General features: G+C 28.4%; 3 protein-coding genes and 1 pseudogene across 3 annotated transcripts in view; 2 read left to right on the forward strand and 2 right to left on the reverse strand.

The window, feature by feature from the left end:
- Positions 1 to 8,835: 8,835 nt before the first annotated feature.
- On the reverse strand, positions 8,836 to 11,577 carry LOC113383640 (protein C19orf12 homolog). Its single transcript, XM_026621890.1, has 2 exons — positions 11,297 to 11,577; positions 8,836 to 8,981 (listed from the first exon to the last, which is right to left on the reverse strand). The coding sequence occupies exons 1-2, from the start codon at positions 11,496 to 11,498 to the stop codon at positions 8,836 to 8,838; spliced, it is 348 nt and encodes a 115-aa protein (XP_026477675.1). The 5' UTR covers positions 11,499 to 11,577.
- Positions 11,578 to 15,923: 4,346 nt separating this feature from the next.
- Positions 15,924 to 18,396, forward strand: LOC113383767 (annotated as a pseudogene).
- A 1,541-nt stretch (positions 18,397 to 19,937) lies between these two features.
- Positions 19,938 to 24,776, forward strand: part of LOC113383765 (ATPase family AAA domain-containing protein 2-like) — a 35,385-nt gene continuing 30,546 nt past the window's right edge. Inside the window, exons 1-2 of the mRNA XM_026622025.1 lie at positions 19,938 to 20,016; positions 22,100 to 22,174. The gene's annotated coding sequence lies outside the window, so the exon portion shown is untranslated. The remainder of the gene's footprint in view (positions 20,017 to 22,099; positions 22,175 to 24,776) is intronic.
- The window catches only part of LOC113383641 (ras-like protein 2), a 32,012-nt gene continuing 31,131 nt past the window's right edge, over positions 23,896 to 24,776 (reverse strand). The window contains exon 4 of the mRNA XM_026621891.1: positions 23,896 to 24,305. Coding sequence (XP_026477676.1) covers positions 24,105 to 24,305 — 201 coding nt within the window. The 3' untranslated portion in view covers positions 23,896 to 24,104. The remainder of the gene's footprint in view (positions 24,306 to 24,776) is intronic.

A 24,776-nucleotide genomic window follows, 5' to 3' on the forward strand; every position in this document is an offset into this window, starting at 1 on the left:
TACTTTCATTACTTTTAATTAGATCTTTTTTATTATAAATATGAGTGGCAGTATCCAGTGCACTCAGTGCTCTAAATCATTTAAATTGAAAGGTTCATTATATAGACATATTAGGGGAAAGCATGATGAAGAACCGATTCATTTCAAAGCAACCTTAGAATGTATTCATTGTAAAAAGGCACTACATTCGAAATTTGGTCTCAAGAGACATATTGAACATTATCACCCCTCCAGTCCTCACACTACTTCTGCTCCCATTGATCATATTAAGATACAATCCACCAACCCTCAGTCCCCAAGCTCTTCCTCTCATCACCAAACTACTGTTGTACCTTCTGCAACAGAACTTACAACATATTCCAATAATCACCGTATTAATCCTACAACATCCCTTGCTCTCCATTCATATGCTGAATCCGTTCATCCAACATCACCATCCACTCCCCTTATTTCTGGCTCTGATTCCTTCGTTAACCAATTTGATGTTGTTATTAACTCCAATGAACCTTTTTCACCACAACCTCTTCCAACATCAGATTCTGACACTTGTCCAGTGTCACCAAAATTATCCTCTCCAAAGACTCCCCTATTTACACCCAGTAGTGTTTCAGAACAGTTTGAGTATTTTTCAGGTACGTATTTTGGCATTTTTATTCTAAATTGCAACAGATGGTAACAATCATATTTAATTGTAGGACCGCCAAGACACAGTCGCATCATATGCCCTTTAAAAGATTGCAAAAGGTCATTTACTAGATACAGTCCTTTACATACCCATCTAAAGCTTGACCATCAAATATATATTGAAAGTGAAGAAATAACATTTTCTTCTATTAATGGTTTGTATACTTTTAATTATAGGCCTTATCAATATATACACTTTAGTATTATTTCTTCTAATTTGTTCCTTTTTTTTAGATTTTGAAACATGGAAAAATGATATGGAACAATGTCATTTCTACAGATATGTAAAAAACAGTACAGGGTACAAAATGAAAAATGGGCACAAAGTGATATATTACAACTGCCATCGTTCATATGCTTATGAAGAGAAGAAAGGTGCATTCCAAAAGACAAGCAAAAAAATTGGATATGCTTGTCCAGCACGTATTGTCTGCACCAATATGTAATGATGGTCAAGTAAACATTGAATATTTTAAGACCCATGTGGGCCATGAGATTATTCTAAAATATTTGCCACTCGACCAACATTCAAAAAATCTCATCAAAGGTATGTATAAAAATTGCTATGAATTATATATATATGTATATATATATATATATATATATATATATATATATATATATATATATGGGTGTGTGTGTGTGTGTGTGGTTATATTTAAAAGCAATACATAAATTTCGAAGATTTATAAAGTTTTTATAAATTTTTATTCTAATCCATATGTTTTGATAAATATATACAGTAGGCCCTCGCTTTACACGGTACTCTGGATACACGGTTCCCCATACACACGGAGCTAAAAATCCGACATCCCTCCGACTACACGGACTTCTTATTACACGGTATTTGGTCAACAGCCCATAAGTTCGTCGTGCAAAAGGGTATTGATGTAATTTTGTTATTGACTTTTATCTTTTAGACATGCCTGTTTATATAATAGCTGCCTAAGAACACGTTTGAGCTGACTACTGCGTCGCGCCAATTTTTGATAAGGTGTCAATCGTGTCAATGCCCTACATGTCATTTCGTCCGTATTACTCCTACTTCAAGTTGTATTTCTTGGTCTCCATACAGCACGATAAAAATGGTGCGATTTGTACCAACTGTGAGTCTCTCATAGCACGGATCCATTACTGCACTATGTAAGGTTCCATAGAACGCACTACGAATTAGCCTGAATTGTATGTTAAATACGAGTTTCTTATAGCACGGTTCCCATACTGCACGGTACGCACTTGCCGCGTAAAGCGAGGGTTTACTGTATATCATCAGTAACAACATATATCTCAACATCAAAATTAAATAACAAATTCAACATATATATGTATATATATATATATATATATATATATAATATAAATAAATATATATATATATATATATATATATATATATGTTTTTATATATATTAGATGGTAGAGTCTTTTGTAAATATTTTGTGGAGCTTCGAAAAAAGAATCCAAAAAGTAATGAAAAACAAAAAAGTTTTTTAAAAAACCATTTCTTTATTTATTTACTGTCGACGTTTCGGAAGATATATGATCTTGATAAAAAAAATAAATGAGTAGATTATATAACAAAATATTACAAATGTTAAAAAATTAGAAGGTTTTGAAAAAAATTGCTTACGGAAAAAACAGAATTAATTACCTGTATGATTGATTATACACTAACACTTTTTTACTAAAAAAGATTTTATTAAAAAATGTAATTTTATAAATTTCTCTCATTGTTATTTTTAATAAATGTACATCATTATTTTTGATACATTTGATTATAAGGATTTTTGATTATCCGAATGCCTATCGAAAACAATTAGTCCGATTAATCGAGACTGTACTGTATATGTTTTTCTTGGTTTGAATTTGTTAATCATGCTGAATTGTGGCTCACATACAAAGTTGAAACGTATATAATAAATATTTAATTATTTATTAACTACTTATTATATACGTTTATGTTTTCAACAGAAAATTTGATTTGCTAATTTTGTTTTCTCTATGTTCCAAGTTATTATGAATCGAATGGGGCCAAATTTGGAAAAAGTGTGTGTAATACATACTGTATATATATATATGTATATATATACAATTACAATTTAAAATATATACATTCTCTCATCGATGTTTTCTTAAAAACGACTGAACCGATTTCAAAAATTTTAAATCCGGTCGATGATACTTTGCAAGCACTCGCGTTGGTAAGTTTTTCAATACGATCGGCAGAGGCGTTTTTTTGGAATTACCAGAAATGCGCAAAAATTTTCGTCTGCTTTTTAGCCAAAAATCCTGAATGGATTTAGAAAATTCAAAAACTATTCGAAAGATATCATTGGAAATCGTGCTGATTAGTTCTTGGCAAAGATCGGCCAAACCTTTCTTCAAAAATTATTGATAATTCTTTTCTTCTTTTTTTGATGATATGAATGAAATTTGTATGACGATTGAGTACATGGTCCTAATCCTAATCAACATACTAGAATATTACAGTCCTACGAATAGTAGTTTATTTATGAAAATTAATTATAATTGAATTAGATGTATTGAAAGCGTGTTAATGAATGAATAATCTGCAATATTTTGTCAAATTATGATGTTTTATCGCAACTTGGTACATTTACAAATCACTAATAATAAATGTTGACTTGTTATTGATTAAGTCGATTATTTACATATGCTGGGAAATTCATGCAACTTACTTTTTATAACTAGCCAAAAGCCACTTACAACTAGGTTATATTATAATTTTTACAGATAAAAATTTTAGCTGGAGTTGAAGACGATATCATTATGGAAAGTGTTCGTGAAGCTTCATTTAACAACGAATTACCTTTGAGAGCTTCTCTGATCACAAAAAAAGATATACGGAACATCAAAAACCGAGTTTTACCAAAACAGGCGACAGTACTATTAACAAATCAGGAAAAAGAACTTTGTAGGACGGAAGAAAAAATCTGAAGAGATAAATAATTTAGAAGAACCGGTTACTAGCTATTCTGATGATGTAGATGCTGAAGATATAGACTATGATTTTTTGACAGAATTAATGCGCGAGATTATGAAAAAAATAGAAAACAGGCAGGTCTCTGATATAAATTTATGCATAAAAAATTTACTCAATACACTCAATCAAATGTGATTATAAAATCAATCAAAAAGGAAATGGTACAATTAACACTAATAAAAAAAGGAGCACCAAGGAGTGGATACCAGTAAAAAAGTGTTTAAATTCTTTTAAGTTTTTTTAATTAACTTCCCGTAGGGTAGTTATAGTAATGGGCAGAAAATCAAAAATGATAATTTTTGCATATCTTACCTTCGTATTGAAGGTTTCTGAACATTTTGTGTGTGTGTGTGTGTTGTTGTTTTCGTCCACGTTTTCGGGCGCACGGAATTGAATTATTCAAACAACATTCAGTTCGTATTGACGGGGAGACGTGCTGATAAGTATTTGGCAAAAGTTGGCTGAGCCATTTTGGAGGTACTGTGTTTTTGGAACCATTCAAATCGGTTAATAATTGCGCCCGAAAACGTAGACGAAAATTTGCGGACACACAAAACGCACACGCACGCATATCCATTTTTTCTGAGGTATGCCAAAATTTTCAGAATCCTTTAAAACGTGAAGATATACAAACATTTTCAATTTCGATTTTAGGACGATTACAATAATTTACCATACGGGAAGTTAACGATAAAAATACAATAATTTATTAAACTATCAGTTTTAAAATAAGGCAATAATAAACAATTGAAAGTTTTACATATCCACTTCAATCTTCTTATTTTTTTTAATATTAATAATTTTAATACAAAGAATTTTTGAATTGTTTTGTGAATAGTGGCATACAATTTGATGACAATCAAAAAAATATTTTTTCACAAGGCAGCAATTAATACTTATTAGGTAAATCTTATAAAATAAAGTGTTGGAAATTCACTTTCATAATTTCTTACTGTTGAAAATCAGTTGACTCGTGAATAGCTGTAAATTAACTAATATTTAAATACTACTATAATGAGAGGCATAACTAACCAATCTATATACATTATTGCTATGGCTGTTTACTACCATTACGAACAACTGCTAGAGTAGAGACCCTTAAAGAATCTTTCAACTGTTACCCCTGAAGGTCTATGTTCGACGACTTGCTCTTTTAAAAGAGTAAGAATCCCCTGAATCGGGGATGGGACATATTTATACAGGTGTGCGGTTGCTTACCAACACATTTGTAAAAATATCTCTAGCTAGACGCTGTTAGATAAAATATTTTTTTATCTTGATGCATAACATTAAGATAAAAAATCATTTTTTTCTTAAAATCGTTTATATAACACTAACGTTAACTATATATATGGATAATTATCACCATTCATTTATCTATGGTTATCACAATCAGATAAAAAAGCACGATATTTATCGTTATCTACGATTAAAATTGCATGCGGTACTACTCACCTAATTTGCGATTTTTATAAAATATGCACTCATTTATGGAAACTATTACAGTGGATTGTAATCATTGCTGTATCAGGCATTATACTATCAAATATGTAGTATGCTCTGAGGTACTGATCTTTGCGATCACGAAAATTCATCAAAATCGTCATTATTTTCAGCTTTTTTTTACTTTAATTACGTAGAAACGATCTGGCCAATATTTACCAAAAACTATCTTCTTACCTATTCTTAACCGATCTATTTAGAACAGTTTTTGAATTATTAAAATCGGTTCAGGATTTTAGGATAAACTTGAACGAAAATTTTAGTATCTTCAGATGAACCGACGACGACATATTTTTAATAATTTCATTCTTTTTCAAGAAAACGTTTGCAAAAAGTAAAATTTTGCTTCACGTACACACGCACCTACTTCTTCCGAATTTCGCCTCAAACGATTTATAATAAACTTAAAACATATTATTATATACCGTTTATGATTTTAAATTGTTCAATTGTTTGTAAGAAATTTGGAAAAATTATTGATTAAGTAATAAATTTTGGGCAATGTTATTCCTTATTGTTTGAGAAATTTTTCTCTTTGTGAGGGTCACCAAACAAATTTTCGGAGCCGGTTGTATAACGAAAAATATCTATATTGATAAGTAACCAGTGATTCAGTTTACGGCCGTAAATTCCCTGAAGAATCACAGTGCGATTTGGTATTTCAGAAGTTTGAAAAACTCACTTGAAATAAATATTTTCTTCTTTCTACATTAAGTTATTACCATAGATAGAAAGAAGATATCTTCTAAATTCAAACTAAAAATCTAAATTTCGAAATTTTTTATCTTTCAGTATGGTAATTAACCTTTCGTAGAGAAAGTTATATATACTTAGTAATCGCAAAAAAATCGGAAATAATTTTTTGCATATCTTTAATTTTCAGCAGTTTCTGAACATTTTGGCATACTTGCCAGAAATGAATGCCTGTATGTGTATGTATGTAAGTGCAAATACAATTTTCCGCCGATTGTTAAATTTTTTTTTTTTGCAAAGGCAAGTTCAGTCGTTTCAAAGATACAAGGCAAAAAGTACCAAAAATCGCAATTCAATTTTTGAGAGAACGGAGCGTTCAATTTGAATGATTTAAAAACATTTTATTCGTATAGACGAAATGAAGAACTGATGAGGGTAGATCCAATTAAAAAGTACAAAAAAATGCCATTTGGCGGTCAAAAATCATAATTAGATATATGCACTTGAAATTATCAGATATTTCATCGAGATTTTGATAAGGGTACGCAGTGCAATTGCTTTGAAAAAATGTTCAAAATTTTGAAATATTAAAGCAAGATCAAATTTTTCATAAATGTCAAATTTTTTCAAAGAATTCAAAATTCTCAAACGTTATTTTTCTCAATATTAATTTTCTTTAATATTTTCTCAAATGATAAAGCTTTTTTAAAAAAATTAATTTTCGGAACGAGAAGCTCCAATAATTTGCTTAAGGCACCATGCCCCATTCACAACAAGTTGACTTTTTGATTTGGTTTAAGTCGACAAAACATAATTGCTAATAAAATGTTTAAATAAATTAAAAAAAATATCAACACCAAGCACTAACCTTTTATCTTGCACAAATTTCAAACGCACATGTACTGTTTTTGATTGCTTGGAGGGATTTTATTTATATAGGTACCAAATGATATGGATTTGGTATCTAATGATAATAGTTATTATCTACTTATATCAATTTCGATTTTGAAAATCAAAACGAGAAATATAGGTATTTTCCCTTCTTACTTGTTCGGATATATAGGTATTTTTCCTTTTACTTGTTCGGATAATCAATATATATATTGAACACTTATATTATTTATTATAAAACAAGTAAATATTACATAGAACTAGAAATATCACCATATAAATAAATTTACGTACGCGCACATACAGTATATTAATAAATGAATTTCAAAAAGGGGATTTCCGTGTTGATATACTTACGCGCGGTATATTAATGTGGGAATCCCGTAATAACAAGCGCGCGTAAATGCTGTCAAATTCGAAAATTCTCCAGAAAATTGTTCTTTGAAAATTTGCAATTTTTAACTTCTCGAAGGAGAAGTTTGTTTTTAATTTTATGTTTTCTCGACGTTTCAAGCCATTCTGAATCGAATGAGACCAAATTTGGAAAAGAAGACCGATTTCAGAAATTTAAAAGCCATTTGATGTATCTCAATGAGGACTATCGTTTGTCAGTTTTTGTGCGACGATCTGCCAAGCCGTTTCTTTGTAATTGGGAAAAAAGTGTTGAACTTTTCGTCCACATTTAAGCTCATACTACCGAATCGTTTTAAAAAATCAAAAACTGTTCGAAAGATATTATTATTAGTTGGGAATGATACTGATTAGTTTTAGGTGAAAGTCTACCGAGCCGTTATCTTGTAATTACTTAACTGTTGAAAACAAAATTTAAGCCGATTTTTATGGAACTTTGTTTGGCGATATATATCATAGAACTTACTGAAACATTGCGGCCTTACGGTAAGTAGTTTAATTTTAAAAATTAAAATTAGACTATTTACTTGGTATAACGATCGTTATACCAAGTAAATAGTCTAATTTTAAATTACAAATTACAAATCGCGATACAATACTTGGTCTTAATGAACATACTAAACCATTGAAGTCCTACGGAAACTGGTTTAATTATAAAAATTGTTGAATTTTGAAAATTATATGAAATTAATCCATTGGAATACTTTTAATCACTCATAATTACTTGCCTCAAGGCAAAATACTAATACCAACTAGTTTTATTTACATTGCTGTTTCCATATTATTACTTCCAATTAAGTGATTGAGCACAAATTGTCAATAAAAACAAAACTTTGTTGAAAATTTTTAAATGTATGGTATGGTTTGTTTGCACTTTTTCCAAATCCAAATTTTCCAATCACATTGTTGAATGAAAATTATGCAAAAAATAAACTTTTGTTAGAATTTAGCATATTTTTTATTTGATTGTATAATTATGTTTAAAAACGAAAATTTCCTAATTATGTCGTTGAGTGGAAAAAAACAACATATATATATATGTTGCAAATTTTTGTCTGCATAAACCATGTTTAAATTCGAGCATTTCCCAATTATATGGGAATTAAACAAACTGACTTTTCTTGCTGTTTGTCTAAATTGGTTTGTACAAATGCTGCCAGTACAAATGATACAAAATCATTATTAAACCAATTTAGACAAACAGCAAGAAAAGTCATTATGTTTAATTCCCATGTAATTGGAAAATTAATTAAATATAAATCCATATACTTGAGTGTTCTATAACGCTCTACGACATCATTGTTTCAAAATCACAGCAAAAGTAAAAGTGATGTGATATGTAAATATTTGCTTCAATAGAATTCAATTGTGATAATTACACTGTTATTCGATAAAAGTCTGTAATATAATAATATAATATAATAACTACAAATAAACATTTCTCAATTTAAGTATTTGCAAATTTGATCTTTATTTATAAAAATGAATAATTCTAATTAAAATATATATTTAACAACTATTTATAATATCATAAAATTATTAATAATATTCAGTCAATTCTTCCATATGAAATATTTCATGTTAACATCATACGCATTTCTGTAGTAATAAAATTAGTAACAACCCTTAATAACTGCTGTTTAACAACATCATTGTTCATAATGAAAGGTAAAAGGACAGCAGCGTCTTGGATGTCCACATCTTGGACAGCTCTTCGAAGACGTGTTATTAACAATTCTTGCTGCTGTGTTTGTTAAATCATTCATAAGAACCTCAGCCACTGATTTAAACTGACCTGAAAAAAAAAAATCTCATGGTGAAATACATGCAAAACATAAAATAAAATTGCGATAATAAATAATCGGGAGTAACATAGAAAAACATGAACAGTTTTAAAAATTAATTCAGTGGACCAAATTAAAATTAAATTAGTGGTGTATGGCATCGTGCCTTGAGGCAATTTGCGGGAACTTCCCTTACCAAATTAAATATTTGAAAATCCGAATTATTTTCGATATTCAAAAAAATGTTTTTTTTGGAAATTATTTTTTTTTCCTTTTCCTTCCTTTTTGCACATTTAGCTCCGTATCTCCGAAATTGCTGGACCTGTCTTTATCAAAAACCAAACACCACTTCTCCACATCATTAAGAATTGAATGTTTTTTGGATCATTCATATCAAATGCTCCCTTCTTTTAAAAACTCGATTTCTATTTTCTGCACTCTTTGCTCTGCATCTCCGTAACGGCTGGACCTGCCTTTGCCAAAAACTAATCAGGATATCTCCCTATCAATAGGAATCGAATGTTTTTTTAACCTTTCAAATCGGTTGATATGTGCGTCTGAAAACGTGGATGAAAAATTGTATCCATACATATGTACATACATCCACACACACACATCCATTTTTTTAAGGTATGCCAAAATATTCAGAAACCTTCAAAACGTGAAGATATGCAAACATTTTCAATTTCGATTTTGGATGATTGCAGTAACTTACCCTAGGGGAAGTTACCTATTGTTGCATGGCATTGTGGCTTAAAGCAAATTGCTTGAATTTACCGTACTGTAATGAAATGTTCAAGGAATATTTAATGCTTTCAAATAGATTATTATAAATAAATAAATAAAAAATAATATATGCTAAATATATTAGCATATATTACTATACATTATGTGGTTTAAGCCAATATGAGTAGAATCACGTAATTTTTTTTTCGATATCTTTTATGGTTACGCCAAAAATTGAGTTTGAAAAAGGGGCCACTTTGGCATATTTTCAATGATATCTCGGCCATAAGGTGAGATACAAAGTTGAAGTTTGGTATAACGGATGTTTTCAAATGACCTTTAAAATGGCGTATAAATTATTCAAATACAAGGGTATTAGTCAATTATGTATGGCAATGCGCCCACACCTTGCGCGTCATGACTATTATGTACTCTTCTGGCAGACCCTTGCAACCGTCAGAATGGGCTGGCTTTTTACATATGCTTTCTGAACAGTTAAAAGAAGACACCCTCAAAATTTGAGCCTTGTGCGAGCAAGTTATAAAAAATTTTTTTTTTACATTTTCACAAATTGAAGGGATGATGACGCAACCGCGGAATGACTGCCAGAATGGTATTTTCTTAATGGGCCGATAATAAAATATCATTAAAAAAATTTCTGGCTTTGTGAAAACAGGTTAGTCAAATAGTTCACTGGCTCTTAGACTATTACAGCTAGTTTATATTTAGATATTGAAAATTTAAATATTCATTTCCATAATCTGTAATATAACATATATTTACTAAAATTGATACTAAATAGTCCATGTCAACTATTGTGATGACACCAGATAGATTAAAAAAGATGATAGATAAATAGAAGTTTGTTGATGCTGCCGAACTCTATTAAATTAGTACATTTCGCTTTATTGTCACAGGACCAGATATAATTAGATAATGGCTATATCAGACCGATTGAATTAACAATACTTAGATAAAATAATACGTGATATAAAGTTGAGTTAATCTTACTTGTTTGAATGTTAATTTTAGACTTGCTACTTATTGTTAGATGAAGTTTGAGATATTACTGATTTACAGGTTTTCTATATCTTTATATTATTTTCTGATTGGTCCGTTTTGTGAATTTAAGCGACATTCCATTACATTTTTTACATCATCAGTTGACCTGCAATTTGATTGAAATGAGTTCAAGGAAGAATAGTTTCTCGGAAGAAAGGATTAATATTTAAGGGTTTGCAAGGTACATGATATATTACAATGAAGGATTAGGTTTTATAATTTTTATCCTTTTACAAAGCATTAAAATATATTTGATTGATTTAAAACAGGGTTGAGCCTTAGGCATTAACAATTATGAATTATTCAATATCCAAATGTAAATAATCCTGCAAACCCATTGAGTGAAGTGTTATATTGAGAAGGTACAATTTGAGAAACAGTATCCAAAGCATAAGAAAAATATTTATTTTATGGCACACTATATGCACTGCTGTGTCGTATCGTGAATGAAAAGTGTGGTACATTGCATCACCCATCAAGACTGTAACAGTTAACTATAAGTTGCTTTTAGTAATTAGAAATTCTATAATAAAGTTACCTCTTGATTTAAGAGCTCCAGCACAGCCACCAATTATACCTCCCAAAGCTAAACCAGTTGGACCCAACAATAATCCTCCACCAAAAACAGCGGCTCCTGTGATTAAGCCCCATTTTCCGGATTGTCTAATAGTGACTCGCATGCTTTGCAATTCGCTAATTTGAGAAACAGCTTGTAAAAGTTCGCGTTGATTAATAGGCATTTTTAAGTGCTTCTTCACAAAAACTTGCTATTGCCAAAAACTACGTAAATATTGATATTCACAAATTCATAAGATGATTTTTTTTAAATGCGTGAGGCTGATGGCGTCAGCTCAAAATTAAAATTGAAATAATCAGTGACCAACAATTTTCCATAAAATTAAATAATCAAAAATATTGGATAACCTATAGATGTGTTGATAAAAATAAATAGTGATGTCAAATTGACAACCTTTAGCATTGCTCTGAAGTGCACACTAATCGCAGCGCGGTAAATTTGAAAAAAGTCACTGTGTTTTATGATCATACTTGTGATTACTTTGAGTTTAATTGTTTTAATGTTCGATTGATATATACAACGTTTATTATCCTTTGATTTATAATTGTAGTCAATAAATAGTTTTCCTAGACAATGATAGAATATATATTAATATATCATAAATTTATGATTGTTCTCCTAAAGTAATGGAAATGGGGTTTTATACTTTTTTATGGAGTCCAGGTTATGCACATTGATTTACAGATTATATTGAGCGTAAATTTTTTTTGGATTTTATACATCCAAAAAACCTATCCATATTTTTTCTATTTATAGAAATATCAAATGATTAATTATTTCATTAGAGTCCATCAATTCAATCAATTATTTAATGATCAATCAATTATTCAATTTAATAATTTGATAAAGTAATTTTTTATTTAATATTTGAATTTTTCAACTTGGTAATTTTTGTTTTTAAAATAACTTTATGTGAATAAAATATCTTAAATTATATATCTAATACATCTTATGTATATAATATAAATCTTCAGTTCTAAGCAATTCAAACAAAGCAGAATCTATAATCTACTTATAATTTTATACAAAATATTCTTAAGCACAATTTATTGCATTAAAAGAATTATGCAAATGAGAAACATCCTTTACAAATTTAACATAAAAACATGTTTACTACTTTACACTCAACTTTTATCTTAGTAAACAATAAGTTTTTACTGAAACTTCATCAAAAGTTTGCATATGCCTTTTTATTGTTGCTTTGCAGTTGAAATAGTTGAGCAAGCGAATTATAATAGTAATGTATTGTTTGAATAAATAATAAGGGGTAGTACAGCCCTAAGGCAGGACCGTGAGCTGAGGTAAACTCCAACTTGATTAGATTTTGTTTGAGTAACCAGGTTAAATTGTAATTATAGTTCATATCTTTTATATAAACATTTCGAAATGCTGCTAATATATAACCCTCGGACATTAAAAAATTATATAATTATGTTATAAAATATGTAATGTTTCAAAAGGTGGAATAATCCTCTTACATTTTAATATATAGGATAAAACCACGTTATGTAGTTTTAAACATATTTGTTTCTTCATTATAAAAAAATAATTAATCTACCATAATTTGACATTGTTATGATATGATAAAATACGCTAACAATAAGATAATTACATATCACAGGAGTTTGTGTTAAATTTCAAAGTGCATATTTATTTATTATTCATATAAAAGTTTCTATATATATAACAATTTAACAACATCAATAAAATAAATAATTGAAAACAACATATAAATAATTTCAAAAATCATGTAATATATTATTATAATGAACACATCAAATGCATGTTACTGCAGTTCAATCTTGTTGCCACTGAAAAATAAAAAAAAAAGATAAAATATTGCTATGATTATAGAAATAAGGCAGAAAATTCTGTACTAACTCGTAAAAGATCTCCACCGCCTCCTTGTCTATCTATTTCATTCTGACGTCTTTCTAACTCGGCTGCTTTCTGCTGTTGCCTCCGAACTTTATCAATATCTTTAATTCCACGAGATTCATTTTCTATTCGCCTTTTCTCTGCAGCTTCTGCCATTTGGGCCCTTCGGATAGCCTTTGAATAATACGAACTGTCAATATTTCATGAATATAGTAAAAAAAATTTAATTAGAGTAATTATTTAATTATATATTTATTTTATAACACAGCCCGTAAAATAGTTCCAAGAGGTTTTAAAAATACAATTATAATACATACAACATAGTATAATACATAATGTAAAAATTTCATAAACAGACAGAATATGAAATAAATAATTAAATAAAACATATTGAAAAAAGTAATGAAGTTTAGTAAATTAAGATTAAGTAAGTTGAGTAGTGAAAAAATATTTGACATTGTGAAGTATTGTGAATATCAATATCTTTATTAATTGAGTTAAAGTTTTTTGAGTTAAAGATTCAGGACATTGGTATAATAGGTGAATTTAATAGAGAATTAGATTTAGGAATAGGATAATTAAAAAATATTTGTGTTCGTGAAGATAATCTAGGAATGTTAAAAGATAGTTGGTTAGATATTAAAGATGGGTGAGATTAGTCTCTTTAGCATTATTAAAAAATTTATATAGGAACAAAATATTATAGATAAAAGGACTTGTGGCAAAAGATGATATGCTAAATTTATTAAGCATTGTTTTGTGTTCAAATGCACGTTCAGGATAAATTTAGTGCATTTTAAAATGAAGATAATTTAAAAAATTTATATGTTGAACCTTCTCTATCTCGCATCAGAGTTATTCTATAATGAAGATATCAAAAATTGATCCATACTCAAACTTAGACCGCATATTTGCATAGTACAATAGAACCTGATTATCCGGACCTCAGTTATACGGATTCGCGATTATTCAGACTACCAACCGCGACTAATTTATATGCATGTACATACGTACAATTCGAATTTTTGCACAATTAATGCTGTAGTTTAGTATATGTATGTAATATGATCTAAAAAAATATATATGCACATACGTAAGAAAGTTTCAATTTCTAATAAATATTATTTTTGTTGTATTTCTTATTTTTAATAAATACTCAACATTATTCTTCATACATTGGATTATCCGGATGCCTATCGACAACATTTAGTCCGGTTAATCGAGGTTTCACTGTACATACAAATTAGTAACTGATTTAAATTAAAATCTTTACATTCCTTAAAAACATTTCTAACAATTTATGATCTTTATTGCAAATATTAGACATGTGGAATGCAAAGTGCAAACTAGAGTCAAATAAAATGCCGAGGTCAGATATTTTATCATATCTATCTATGCAGGTGTTATAAATTTATAACTAAATGTATTGAAAATGCTTATGTGTAAAACTAAGAATTTTGCATTTTGAGTTATTTAGATCAAGTTTGTTACCACCGGAGTGGAAAGAGTCAAGTTGAAACTTATTGCATAATAGAGATAATCTTATTTATTTTAAAACAACCTTTATGTATTTACAACTACTTTTAAATTCTACAAGTAGATAAACTGATCGTTTTTCATCTCAAAATTAATTAATTATTATAAACTGTAAATAATATCAGAGGCTGAGATTATTAATGCTCAATTTCAACATTAGTTCTAAACTATTGAGGTATACATATTTCATCATGTTGATTAGTGAGCAAACTAAATATTCTGATAATTAAAGAAACTACAAATTTTTATTCCATACCCATGATCACTATTTGTATAAAAATTATTTGTCTACAAATCTCTGGACAATTACCATATCTGGCTGAGGTATTTCATCTGAAGTAGGATTGAACACGACGAGCACAAACCCATTATAATAAATCCATTAATAAAAGCAAAGCAATACTAAGTTTTAGAAATATTTCTCTAAAAATACAAACATAAATGTCATCTGTCAACGACATAATTTTGACAGCAAGAAGATCACGTGTGCTCAAGTTAACACTATAAGAATAATAAAATTTTAGTGTCTTCTTGTTGGCATCCTTGTTTTAGTACAAGTAAATTTTTTATTTTTTGACGGCAGTGGTGGCCACTTTTCGATCAATTCGTATTAGACTTTTTGATAAAAAATGCTGTCTAAAGCTTCGCTTTTGGGTAAATAATTGTTTAATTTGTAATATTTTTTATAATAATACATGTTACATAGTTATTATATTTATATTAATGATGTGCGTGCAGTGAAAATCATGAACACTTTAGACTTTATGTAATCACTTGACAGTTTTCTTCCTTGCAAATTGTATAATAAAGACATGTGTAAAAAGATAAATAGTCCTTCCCAGAAAGTTCTAAGGATTATTTTTTATTTGGTGTATTAATTTTTGATTTCATGCATAAGATGTATATACATTTCTACTGCTTTAAATGTCCAAATTTTGGTTAAAATTTCTTCAATATTTAAATACCATGTTAGATAAGTGCACAATATTTTATTGAAATTACAATCTGTAGCAAAGGTGCTGAGGTCTTAAGTTTCCATTTCACAATTTATTACTATAGCTGTTGTATGATTTTCTCTAGCGCACAATCAAATGTACAGATATCTTTGTTATTGCATTTAATTCATAACAAATAATGAATCAAATCAATTATCATTTATCATAAGTAATGTAAAATGTATACAACTATTTTCTTGTTAATAGCCAAGGTATCCCGGCCACTGACTGTGGCAGTGCGAACAACATCCCAGGCTGCAACATGCCCTGCTCCTACAAAGGTAGAAGAAGCCGATAGTGCTGAAAGAGATTTGGTCAACTTCCCAAGGCCAACACGTTTGGAACATTCACCTAAAGTTCGCTTGGATTCATTCCAGACTCATGGTACGTTTTAGTATAAAAAAAAGGGTACACGTAAGGTTCACACGAGATTGAAGTAAAATTTATTTGCTACTGTACAAGATGGCATTTAAGTAAAAATAAATACATCATAACAATTTTGAATGTTTATTAGTAATATTGTAACACTCGTGATGCACACATTTATTAGTTTCAACCATTATACGCATTTATTAATGATAAATTATAAATTGTATATTTTTAATAGCATTGAAAATATGTATAATATTTAAAAACAATAATGTAATTTAAGTCATACTTCAAATATGACATGATCGGTTTGTCATTGTAATTAGCATTTAGAAATGGACCATCATTAGAAAAATGAAGTAATTGCTGATTAATAAATTCTATAATATTTGTTCAACCAGTGGATTATGTTAAACAATGCCTAAGCAAATATTGTTTTTGCAACTTTGCTCATCATGTAATTGTATTTGAAGAACTTCATGTAATTAAAATTAACATACATTCATTGACTGCTTGTATTTTTTGCACTTTTTCGCTGCCGATGTAATCTCATTCTTTGAACAGCTGTAATATCTGTCTTGCTTAAAATATATTTACCATTTTAATAACTTAAAAGATTTATAGAAACTACAAATAATATAGAAATAATTTGTAATCAATAAACTTAGGGGCAAAAATGTTTAATTGTTTTAATATCTTAATGAACAGGGTAAAATATTCTTCTGATTCAGGCATTTTTGATTAAGTCAAGATTTGTACTATGATGTAACTTTAAAATGTTTATTTATGCTCATTTCTTTGTCCTATGTTGATATCAGTACCCATACAACGTTGATCCCGGTACGCATTCATCGACAGATCTCTATTCGCATACACGACGACTAATCACAATCGACCCGTATACAAATGATATCAACGAAAGCGAATGACGAATTATTGGCACTCGACTCGGCCGTACCGCACTTCAGTTGCATTTCTACGGGTCGCACCCTAATCGCGCCTCAAGAAGTTTTACTTCAAAAATACTATTTGCTCAGTTAAATGATGTATAAAAATAAAAATATTAATGTTCAGTTTCTTTTATTATTTTATAATCATACTCTCTTTATTAAAAGGTTTGAATTTTTCTATGAGAAGACCGGTGTTACTGGACCTTACATGTTTGGAACTGGTTTAATTACTTACTTATGTTCAAAGGAAATTTACGTTATGGAGCATGAATTCTATACTGGTATTTCATTGGGTATTATCTGTCTCTATGCCACTAAAAAGTTGGGTCCACATATTGCAAAATACTTGGACAAAGAAGTTGATGTAAGTCTGAAATATATTCATTTGGAGTTTGGCAATTGGAATGTAATATGTAAATTTAATTGTAAAATGTAAAATTTATAAATTACTGCTAAAATGAATTACATACTTTAATTTTGCTTAAGTAATTCTAATCACCAAATAAGAGCAAAGTAATATTGTTTGTGCCTATAATATAAAGTTTTTATGCATTATAAATACTGATTTTAGGCCTATGCCGATGAATGGAATTCAGGTCGTGTAGAAGAAGTTAAAAGTTACCAAGATGCCATTGAAGGAGAAAAGTTGGAACAATGGAGAGCTGAAGGTCAACTTATGTTGATGGATGCAAACGTGAAAATGTTGCCTTGCAACTTGAAGCAGCTTACAGGGAACGCGCCATGAAAGTGTATCAGGAGGTAAGTATTCGATTATGTGCAGTATGAGGCATTTTATGCATTATACTGATGGATCCGTCTTATGAAATATTTTTTCTATGTTCAAGATCAACAATTTACTGTTTTGAATTATGATAGATATTTAAATAGTAAACTAAACATTTCTTTGATGCAAAGAACATTATTATATTTTTAGACTTAATTCTATTATTTCTTGTAGGTTAAGAAACGATTAGATTACCAAGTTGAGAAACAGAATATTGAACAACGCATTGCTCAGAAACACATGGTTAACTGGGTTGTAGACTCAGTTTTGAAATCTTTAACACCTGATCAAGAAAAGGAAAACATCAATAAATGCATTGCTGATCTAGGAGCTTTGGCTAGCCGAGCTTAAAAAAATAATTTATGTAGAAAATACACTAGATCAACATATGTTATATAAAATCTGTTTTGCAAATTATTTTATCTTATTTTTTAGAATATGTGAAATATAATTGCAATAACTGTGAATGGAATTATCTTTTTTTACAAAATGTTTTTATTGTCAAGTGTAAAGATTAAATAAAAATTTTATTTGGAAAAGAAAATTGAATAAACAGATACATATTCCAAACTAGTACTCTATTTGTGGATTAAAATTTAGGTAGTTCATAATCCTAGACAAGATTAGCATATGATATCAGGCCCTATTATCTCAGTACAAAATCCGCGTTCACAACGCGTAGTTCCAGTCACGACCGCTAGGCGCAAATTTGGCGCTAGTGAGCCGATGACAAGTTTGACAGGTTAGTAATTCACGAGCAATATGTACCAGAAATGTCAAAATTTTGTTTTGATTCTTATTATGATTGTTGTGTTTACAAGTGTTTTATAATTGTTTATACGGTTTTATTTGTGATTCAAACAAAATCTATAACTCTTAAATGAAGAGGATATAAAGCAGTTGTTAAAGCAGTGTATATAATAAAAATTTAATCACAATACATTTTGGGAGCAAGCTAGGGCTCTTTTATAAGAAAGGCAAGGCTCCTCTAACTTTTCAGAATTGTATTAAACTTTGGAGGCTCTTAAATATATATGGAAAAGCATAAATAGACTAGACTTTACATTTTTTAGGAACGCCACTGAGTTAATGAACGAAATCCAATTGCCGTGCAAGATGATAAAATAAGTTAATTTAATGCAGCAGTTTTTTGAATATTCAAGATAATATCAAGAGCCATTTAGCATGACTGGATTTATCGCAAAGAATGTGCTGAAAAGTGACAAATCTTACTTGGAATGATTATTAGTTAATAAAGTAATGCACAGACACTATAATTTAAACACCATGTTTTGTGTTCACAACATTATTGGTAGTGAATAATGAATGATTATCCACTTGAAGGCAGGAATCCTGTAATTCGTTAAACTTTTTATTTTTCCTTTTTTTTAAATAAATATGTTTGTTGCAACATATTGCTATTTACTTTGATATCTATTTTAATATATGTATTATTGTTTGGTATGTTTTGTTATTGTATAACAATGTCAATATAAGACTATTGTAATGCAAAATTTAAATACAAATAAATTATTTTTAAAATTGACAATTTTCTTTTATTTCTAATTTTGGCGCTTTAATTTGAATGCATTTGGAGCACGAGGCTGCCGAGCGACATGCGATTAAAGCGCCATCACCCAATATTGCGGTCGTGACTTTCCCTAGCTCTCTGAACGCAAATACCGCGAGAGAGAAACGTCTATATTAGTATATTGTCTAGGATATGATATAATGAATAATTTTTAGAGTTTTACACGAGTTGTTAGTATGAATTTATTTCTTCCTTTGGCTATCGTTTTTTGAATTTCGCGGTAATTTTGTTATGTTGGTAGTATTACATGGGTCACGTACATTAGATAACTATGGAGCTTTTTTGGTACTAATAATGATGAAATACTTTAAAAATATATTAACCACGATATTTAAACTTTATATTTTATAATATTATAATATAATATTTCTACTTTGTTTCGATATAATAAAATGTATTTTGACATCATTTGAAGTTGGCGCTCTTCGTCGGTATAGATTTTATGACTAACACACTTCATTCGCCGTCTTGCTTTTCTAGCAATGAATATGATGTGACAGTTTATATTGGGTTTTGTGTAGATAGTTGAGCTATTTCGAGACTTTGAGTGTGTTATAAATGAATTTGAGTGTAAAGTGGTAAGTTAAATAAATCAATTAATGATCTATTTGTGCAGCTTTTTTCATTCATATGTAAAAATAATAGACAAAGAATTTTACCAATACTAACTAGTCTTGCAACACATACATAACCTTACAAGCCCAATCTTCAAGTACATACAAACAAGTAAAAATTGCAAATTCCTTACTTTATATATTTTTTTGACGTAAATTTGGAATATTGACTGAATACTTCACAAAATTTATGTTGCAACTTGTACATTTATTACACATTAGTACACTTTTCATTAAATGCTCCATATATTGTAAACCAATTAAAATAGTAGGTTACTTAAAATTTCTTTGTTTATCATTATCAATCTTCAATACAATTTATATGTATAAATTTTAGACACAAATATTTGCTGTGAGTGATGCAAAAATGCAGATTATGTAGATTTGTTCATGCGACACCCACCTACTGCTTTTCTTATTTTTAACTTCTAATCAGTCCATTGTGTTACTGAATGAATTTCTTGCTATTATGTTATTTGAAGATTACTAATGCTTGCAGAAATATTATTAAAAAATCTATAATTAGAACTACAAGTCTGTTTTATAGTTGTTCATCATAATGCATGCTCAGGCACCGACTTAACTAAATATTTTACAAAATTTATGTTGCAACTTATACATTTACAACACTTTTCATTAAATGCTCCATATATTAAAAACTGTATCATTTATCATTATCAATATCAATATATTTTACGCATATAAATTTTAGAAACAGACATTTTGTGTGAATGATGTAAAAATGTAGATTAGCTCATGCAGCACCCACCTACTGTTCTTCATATTTTTAACTTCTAATTAATCTTCAATTTTAAAAACAAACATTTCTTATGAATGATGTAACAATGCATATTCTGTTGATTTGCTCATGCAACGGTCATTTACTATTCTTATTTTTAATTACTAATCAGTTCATTCAGTTACTGAATAAATTTCTTACTATAATTATATTTAAAGATTACTAAAGCTTGCAGTAATATAATTAAAAAATATATAATTAAAACTACAAGCCTGTTTTATAATTGTTTGTTATAATGCATACTTATACATCGACTAAACTAAATATTTCACAAAGTTTATATTGCAACTTCTACATTTACTACACTTTTCATTGAATGCTCCATATATTGAAAAATGTATCATTTATCATTATCAATATCAATATATTTTACACATATAAATTTTAGAAACAGACATTTTGTGTGAATGATGTAAAAATGCAAATTCTATAGATTGGCTCATGCAACGCCCATTCACTATTTTTATTTTTAACTATTAATCAGTCCATTGAGCTACTGAATAAATAATGATATTTGGATATTACTAATGTTTGCAGTAATATAAATAAAAAAATGTACATGAAAATACAATGTTTTATAATAGTGTCCCATAATCCTGCGTAGTCACCGACTAAACTAAATATTACACAGAAATTTATATTGCTACTTGTACATTTGCAACACTTTTTCTTAAATGTTCCATATATTGAAAACCAATTATAAATGTAGGTTACTTAAAATTTTCTCGGTTTTCATTATCAATCTTTAATACATTTTACACATATAAATTTTAGACACCAATATTTGCTTGGAATATTGTAAAATGCAGATTTTGAGGATTATTTCATGCATCACCTACTTAATGTTTTCCTTATTTTTTCTGAATAAATTTCTTACTGTAATCATATTTTGAAATTGCTAATGCTTGCAGTAATATAATTAAAAAATCTATACATAAAAGTACAATCCTGTTTTATAATTGTTTGTCATAATGCATGTTTTGATGCTGTTGTTTATTAAATAAAATTTCTGTTGTAATATACACAAGTGTTAAATTCCCACAGCGGTTTGTTTATTATTTTGATAGTTTTGTTTCATGGACTATAAAATGTTTAAAGCAATACAACATTCTATTTCAATTTGTTACAATACATTTAATAATATTAAATATTTAAAACATTCAAATATTAAATAATTTGTTACTGGATTCATAAATGTTGTAGTTTCATAAATAATGCAATTAATTTTGTATTTCTTATCGTTTTCAGATGTTTGAGAAGTTTCTAGTTATTGCAAAATGATCACCTGTAGATTTTTTACATGGCTGTTATGATTTTGATTTGGTAAGTTTATATTTTACAGTATTGTATAAGCGTTATACAATTGTAGCTCTGATCTTCCAGAAGAAATGACCTTCTGCTTTCATCTTGAAAACTTTAATGTATTCAATGCTTTTGTATTATTACCTTGTTTGTTAAAATGTATTGTGCTCAAATATAAGTTTCTTTTCTTTGTAATTACATTTTATTTCATTATGATTAAAAATATACACCGTAAGCTATGACCGTAAATAATCATCCTGGTATCAAAGTGGATTCGAATTATTATTTATAAAATAATGGCATTTCTTTACCTCATGAAGTGCATCCTATCTCAATGCATTCCTTTCCTAAATAATTCACAATATTTTAATGAAATATTTATATTTCGTTCATTTATTTGTATAAATGTTCATTTACTATTTTCTTGGATTGTGTTATATTATATAGTTAATTCTTCAACTGTTTTTTTTTAAATTTAGTTTTTTAGTGTCATTCTAATTATATTAAGGATGTCATTCTTTTTTGCACTGTACATTCTTTTCCATTCTTCTTAGAACCTTGAAACAAATCTTTGATACAAAAAGCTTTATCTCCACTCTAAAAGCCTTTTTTAATTTCCAATTTTCAATTGATACTGCTAATTGTTGCTGAAAAATTGACTCATCGAACACCACCAAAAACAACTCAAATATTTATTAAAGATTCTACATTTGGATAAATAAGTTGTTCTCTTTTTAGTAGTTTATTTCATAATAAACCAAATATACAAATACATTTTATTATTTTACATTATAATTATTTGAATATTTATTTATTACGCAATACATTTAGTTTAGTTTAAACATTCATTAAAAACTCTATTATTAAAACACATAAATGGCAGTTACATTTGTGCAATTGAGTTATTTTTGTCCATTGTAAGGAAAGTTAGTTTTATTTAACATGTAGGTTATACATAATTGAATAATTTATATATATACGAGTATATATATATATATATATATATATATATATGATTTAGTAGTTAATTTTGATGTTGAAATATATGAGTGAGTTCTTGAGGGCGATACATCAAACAAAGAATTTCTTTGTTTGATGTATCGCCCTCAAGAACTCACTCATATATATATATATATATATATATATATATATATATATATATATATATCTAGAGCACCTTACAATTTATAAAGCAACATTTAATTATTATCTTAAACTATAGCATTTTGGATATAAGTAATTTATTTCTTATCATTTTATAATCAATATTTTTTTTATATATTAACACAAGTTCTTGCAATAATACAAATATACATATATTATTATTAAAATTTTAAATGGATTTTCATGTAAATACGTCGTTAGAATTGCTTAATTAAAGCTGCTTTACATTAGTTACTAAGCTAAATATATGGAAGTTGCAGTTTTATCTTATAAACATATGTCACATATCTCAAAAATATGTTCGATTAGGTACTTTACATAGGCTTATTTTGGCATTTCCTTCAAATATCGAACAATAAATAAATAATTGGAAGTTACAACTTTTCGATGTGTGATGCTAATATTTTTTTGTAGAAAACAAAATTTAGTAATGTAAATCTGCAATGTTCCTGAAATTCTTTTTTCATACTCATATAATATATTAACTACATATATTAATTTATATAAATTTATATAACTTTAAATTAATTATACTTTGATATATATTCTTCCTAAGAAGGCATTTTCCAATCACAGTAATTATGTGTGTGCGTTCTTATTTAATTTTAGATTCTGTATTGAATTATGTTGTTTGAAAACTTCAATCAAAAAATATTCAGAGAAATATTGAGTTCTTTTTGATCCAACTCAAAAATGTTAATATTTTGTCTCCAAAAATACTTACAAAAAATATGGTCGTATTGAATATGATCCATGCTTATTCATATAAGTATTGTTATTAACTAGTTTACAAGATGCAGCATTTTTTCTTATTTTTATCCTTATAATTGGATTTAATTGGTATCTGTCTTTCTGATAATTGAAATCTTCTGACAATTCTAACTAGTTCATGGAAGGATTGGTCAACATTCATTCTCAATTTAGCGCTACATTCGATGTAAGGTATTTTTAATTGTCTTGACAGATTTTGCGCTTCTTCTACAGACACCTGGAGGAAAAAAAAATCAATAACTTTTCGATTTTTGCAACCCATGTGTACATAAATTATATAGGTATTTATTATTAATGTTAAAAAAATAGATATATTTTGATAATATTCAAAATTCAATTTCTCCGGAAAATTAGTATAAATCGGCCAGTTCTCAGGTAAAATCTGGAAACGTTCTTTTCTTGGTATTAAAAATTGTCATAATGCTATGCATTTGCTGTGCAGTCAGACGTTTTAGATATAAGCCCAACCTAGAAGACACACAATTGTCAAAAAAAAGAATATTATCGTAACATCTTCCTGATGTGCATTTATAACACATGCACGAAGTTTAGTTTTATGTGTAAAACGCCTGATTGCACAGCAAATACATAGAATTTTGGCAGTTTTCAGTACCAAGGGTACTAAGTAAGGAGCGTAACATAACGTTGCCATAACAACGCTATGTTATGGTCTATTTTACCGGAGAAT

This window comes from Ctenocephalides felis, unplaced genomic scaffold (assembly GCF_003426905.1).
Source record: "Ctenocephalides felis isolate EL2017-DRISC unplaced genomic scaffold, ASM342690v1 CF-g0.4_SCAFFOLD_03570, whole genome shotgun sequence".
Lineage (NCBI taxonomy): Eukaryota > Metazoa > Arthropoda > Insecta > Siphonaptera > Pulicidae > Ctenocephalides > Ctenocephalides felis.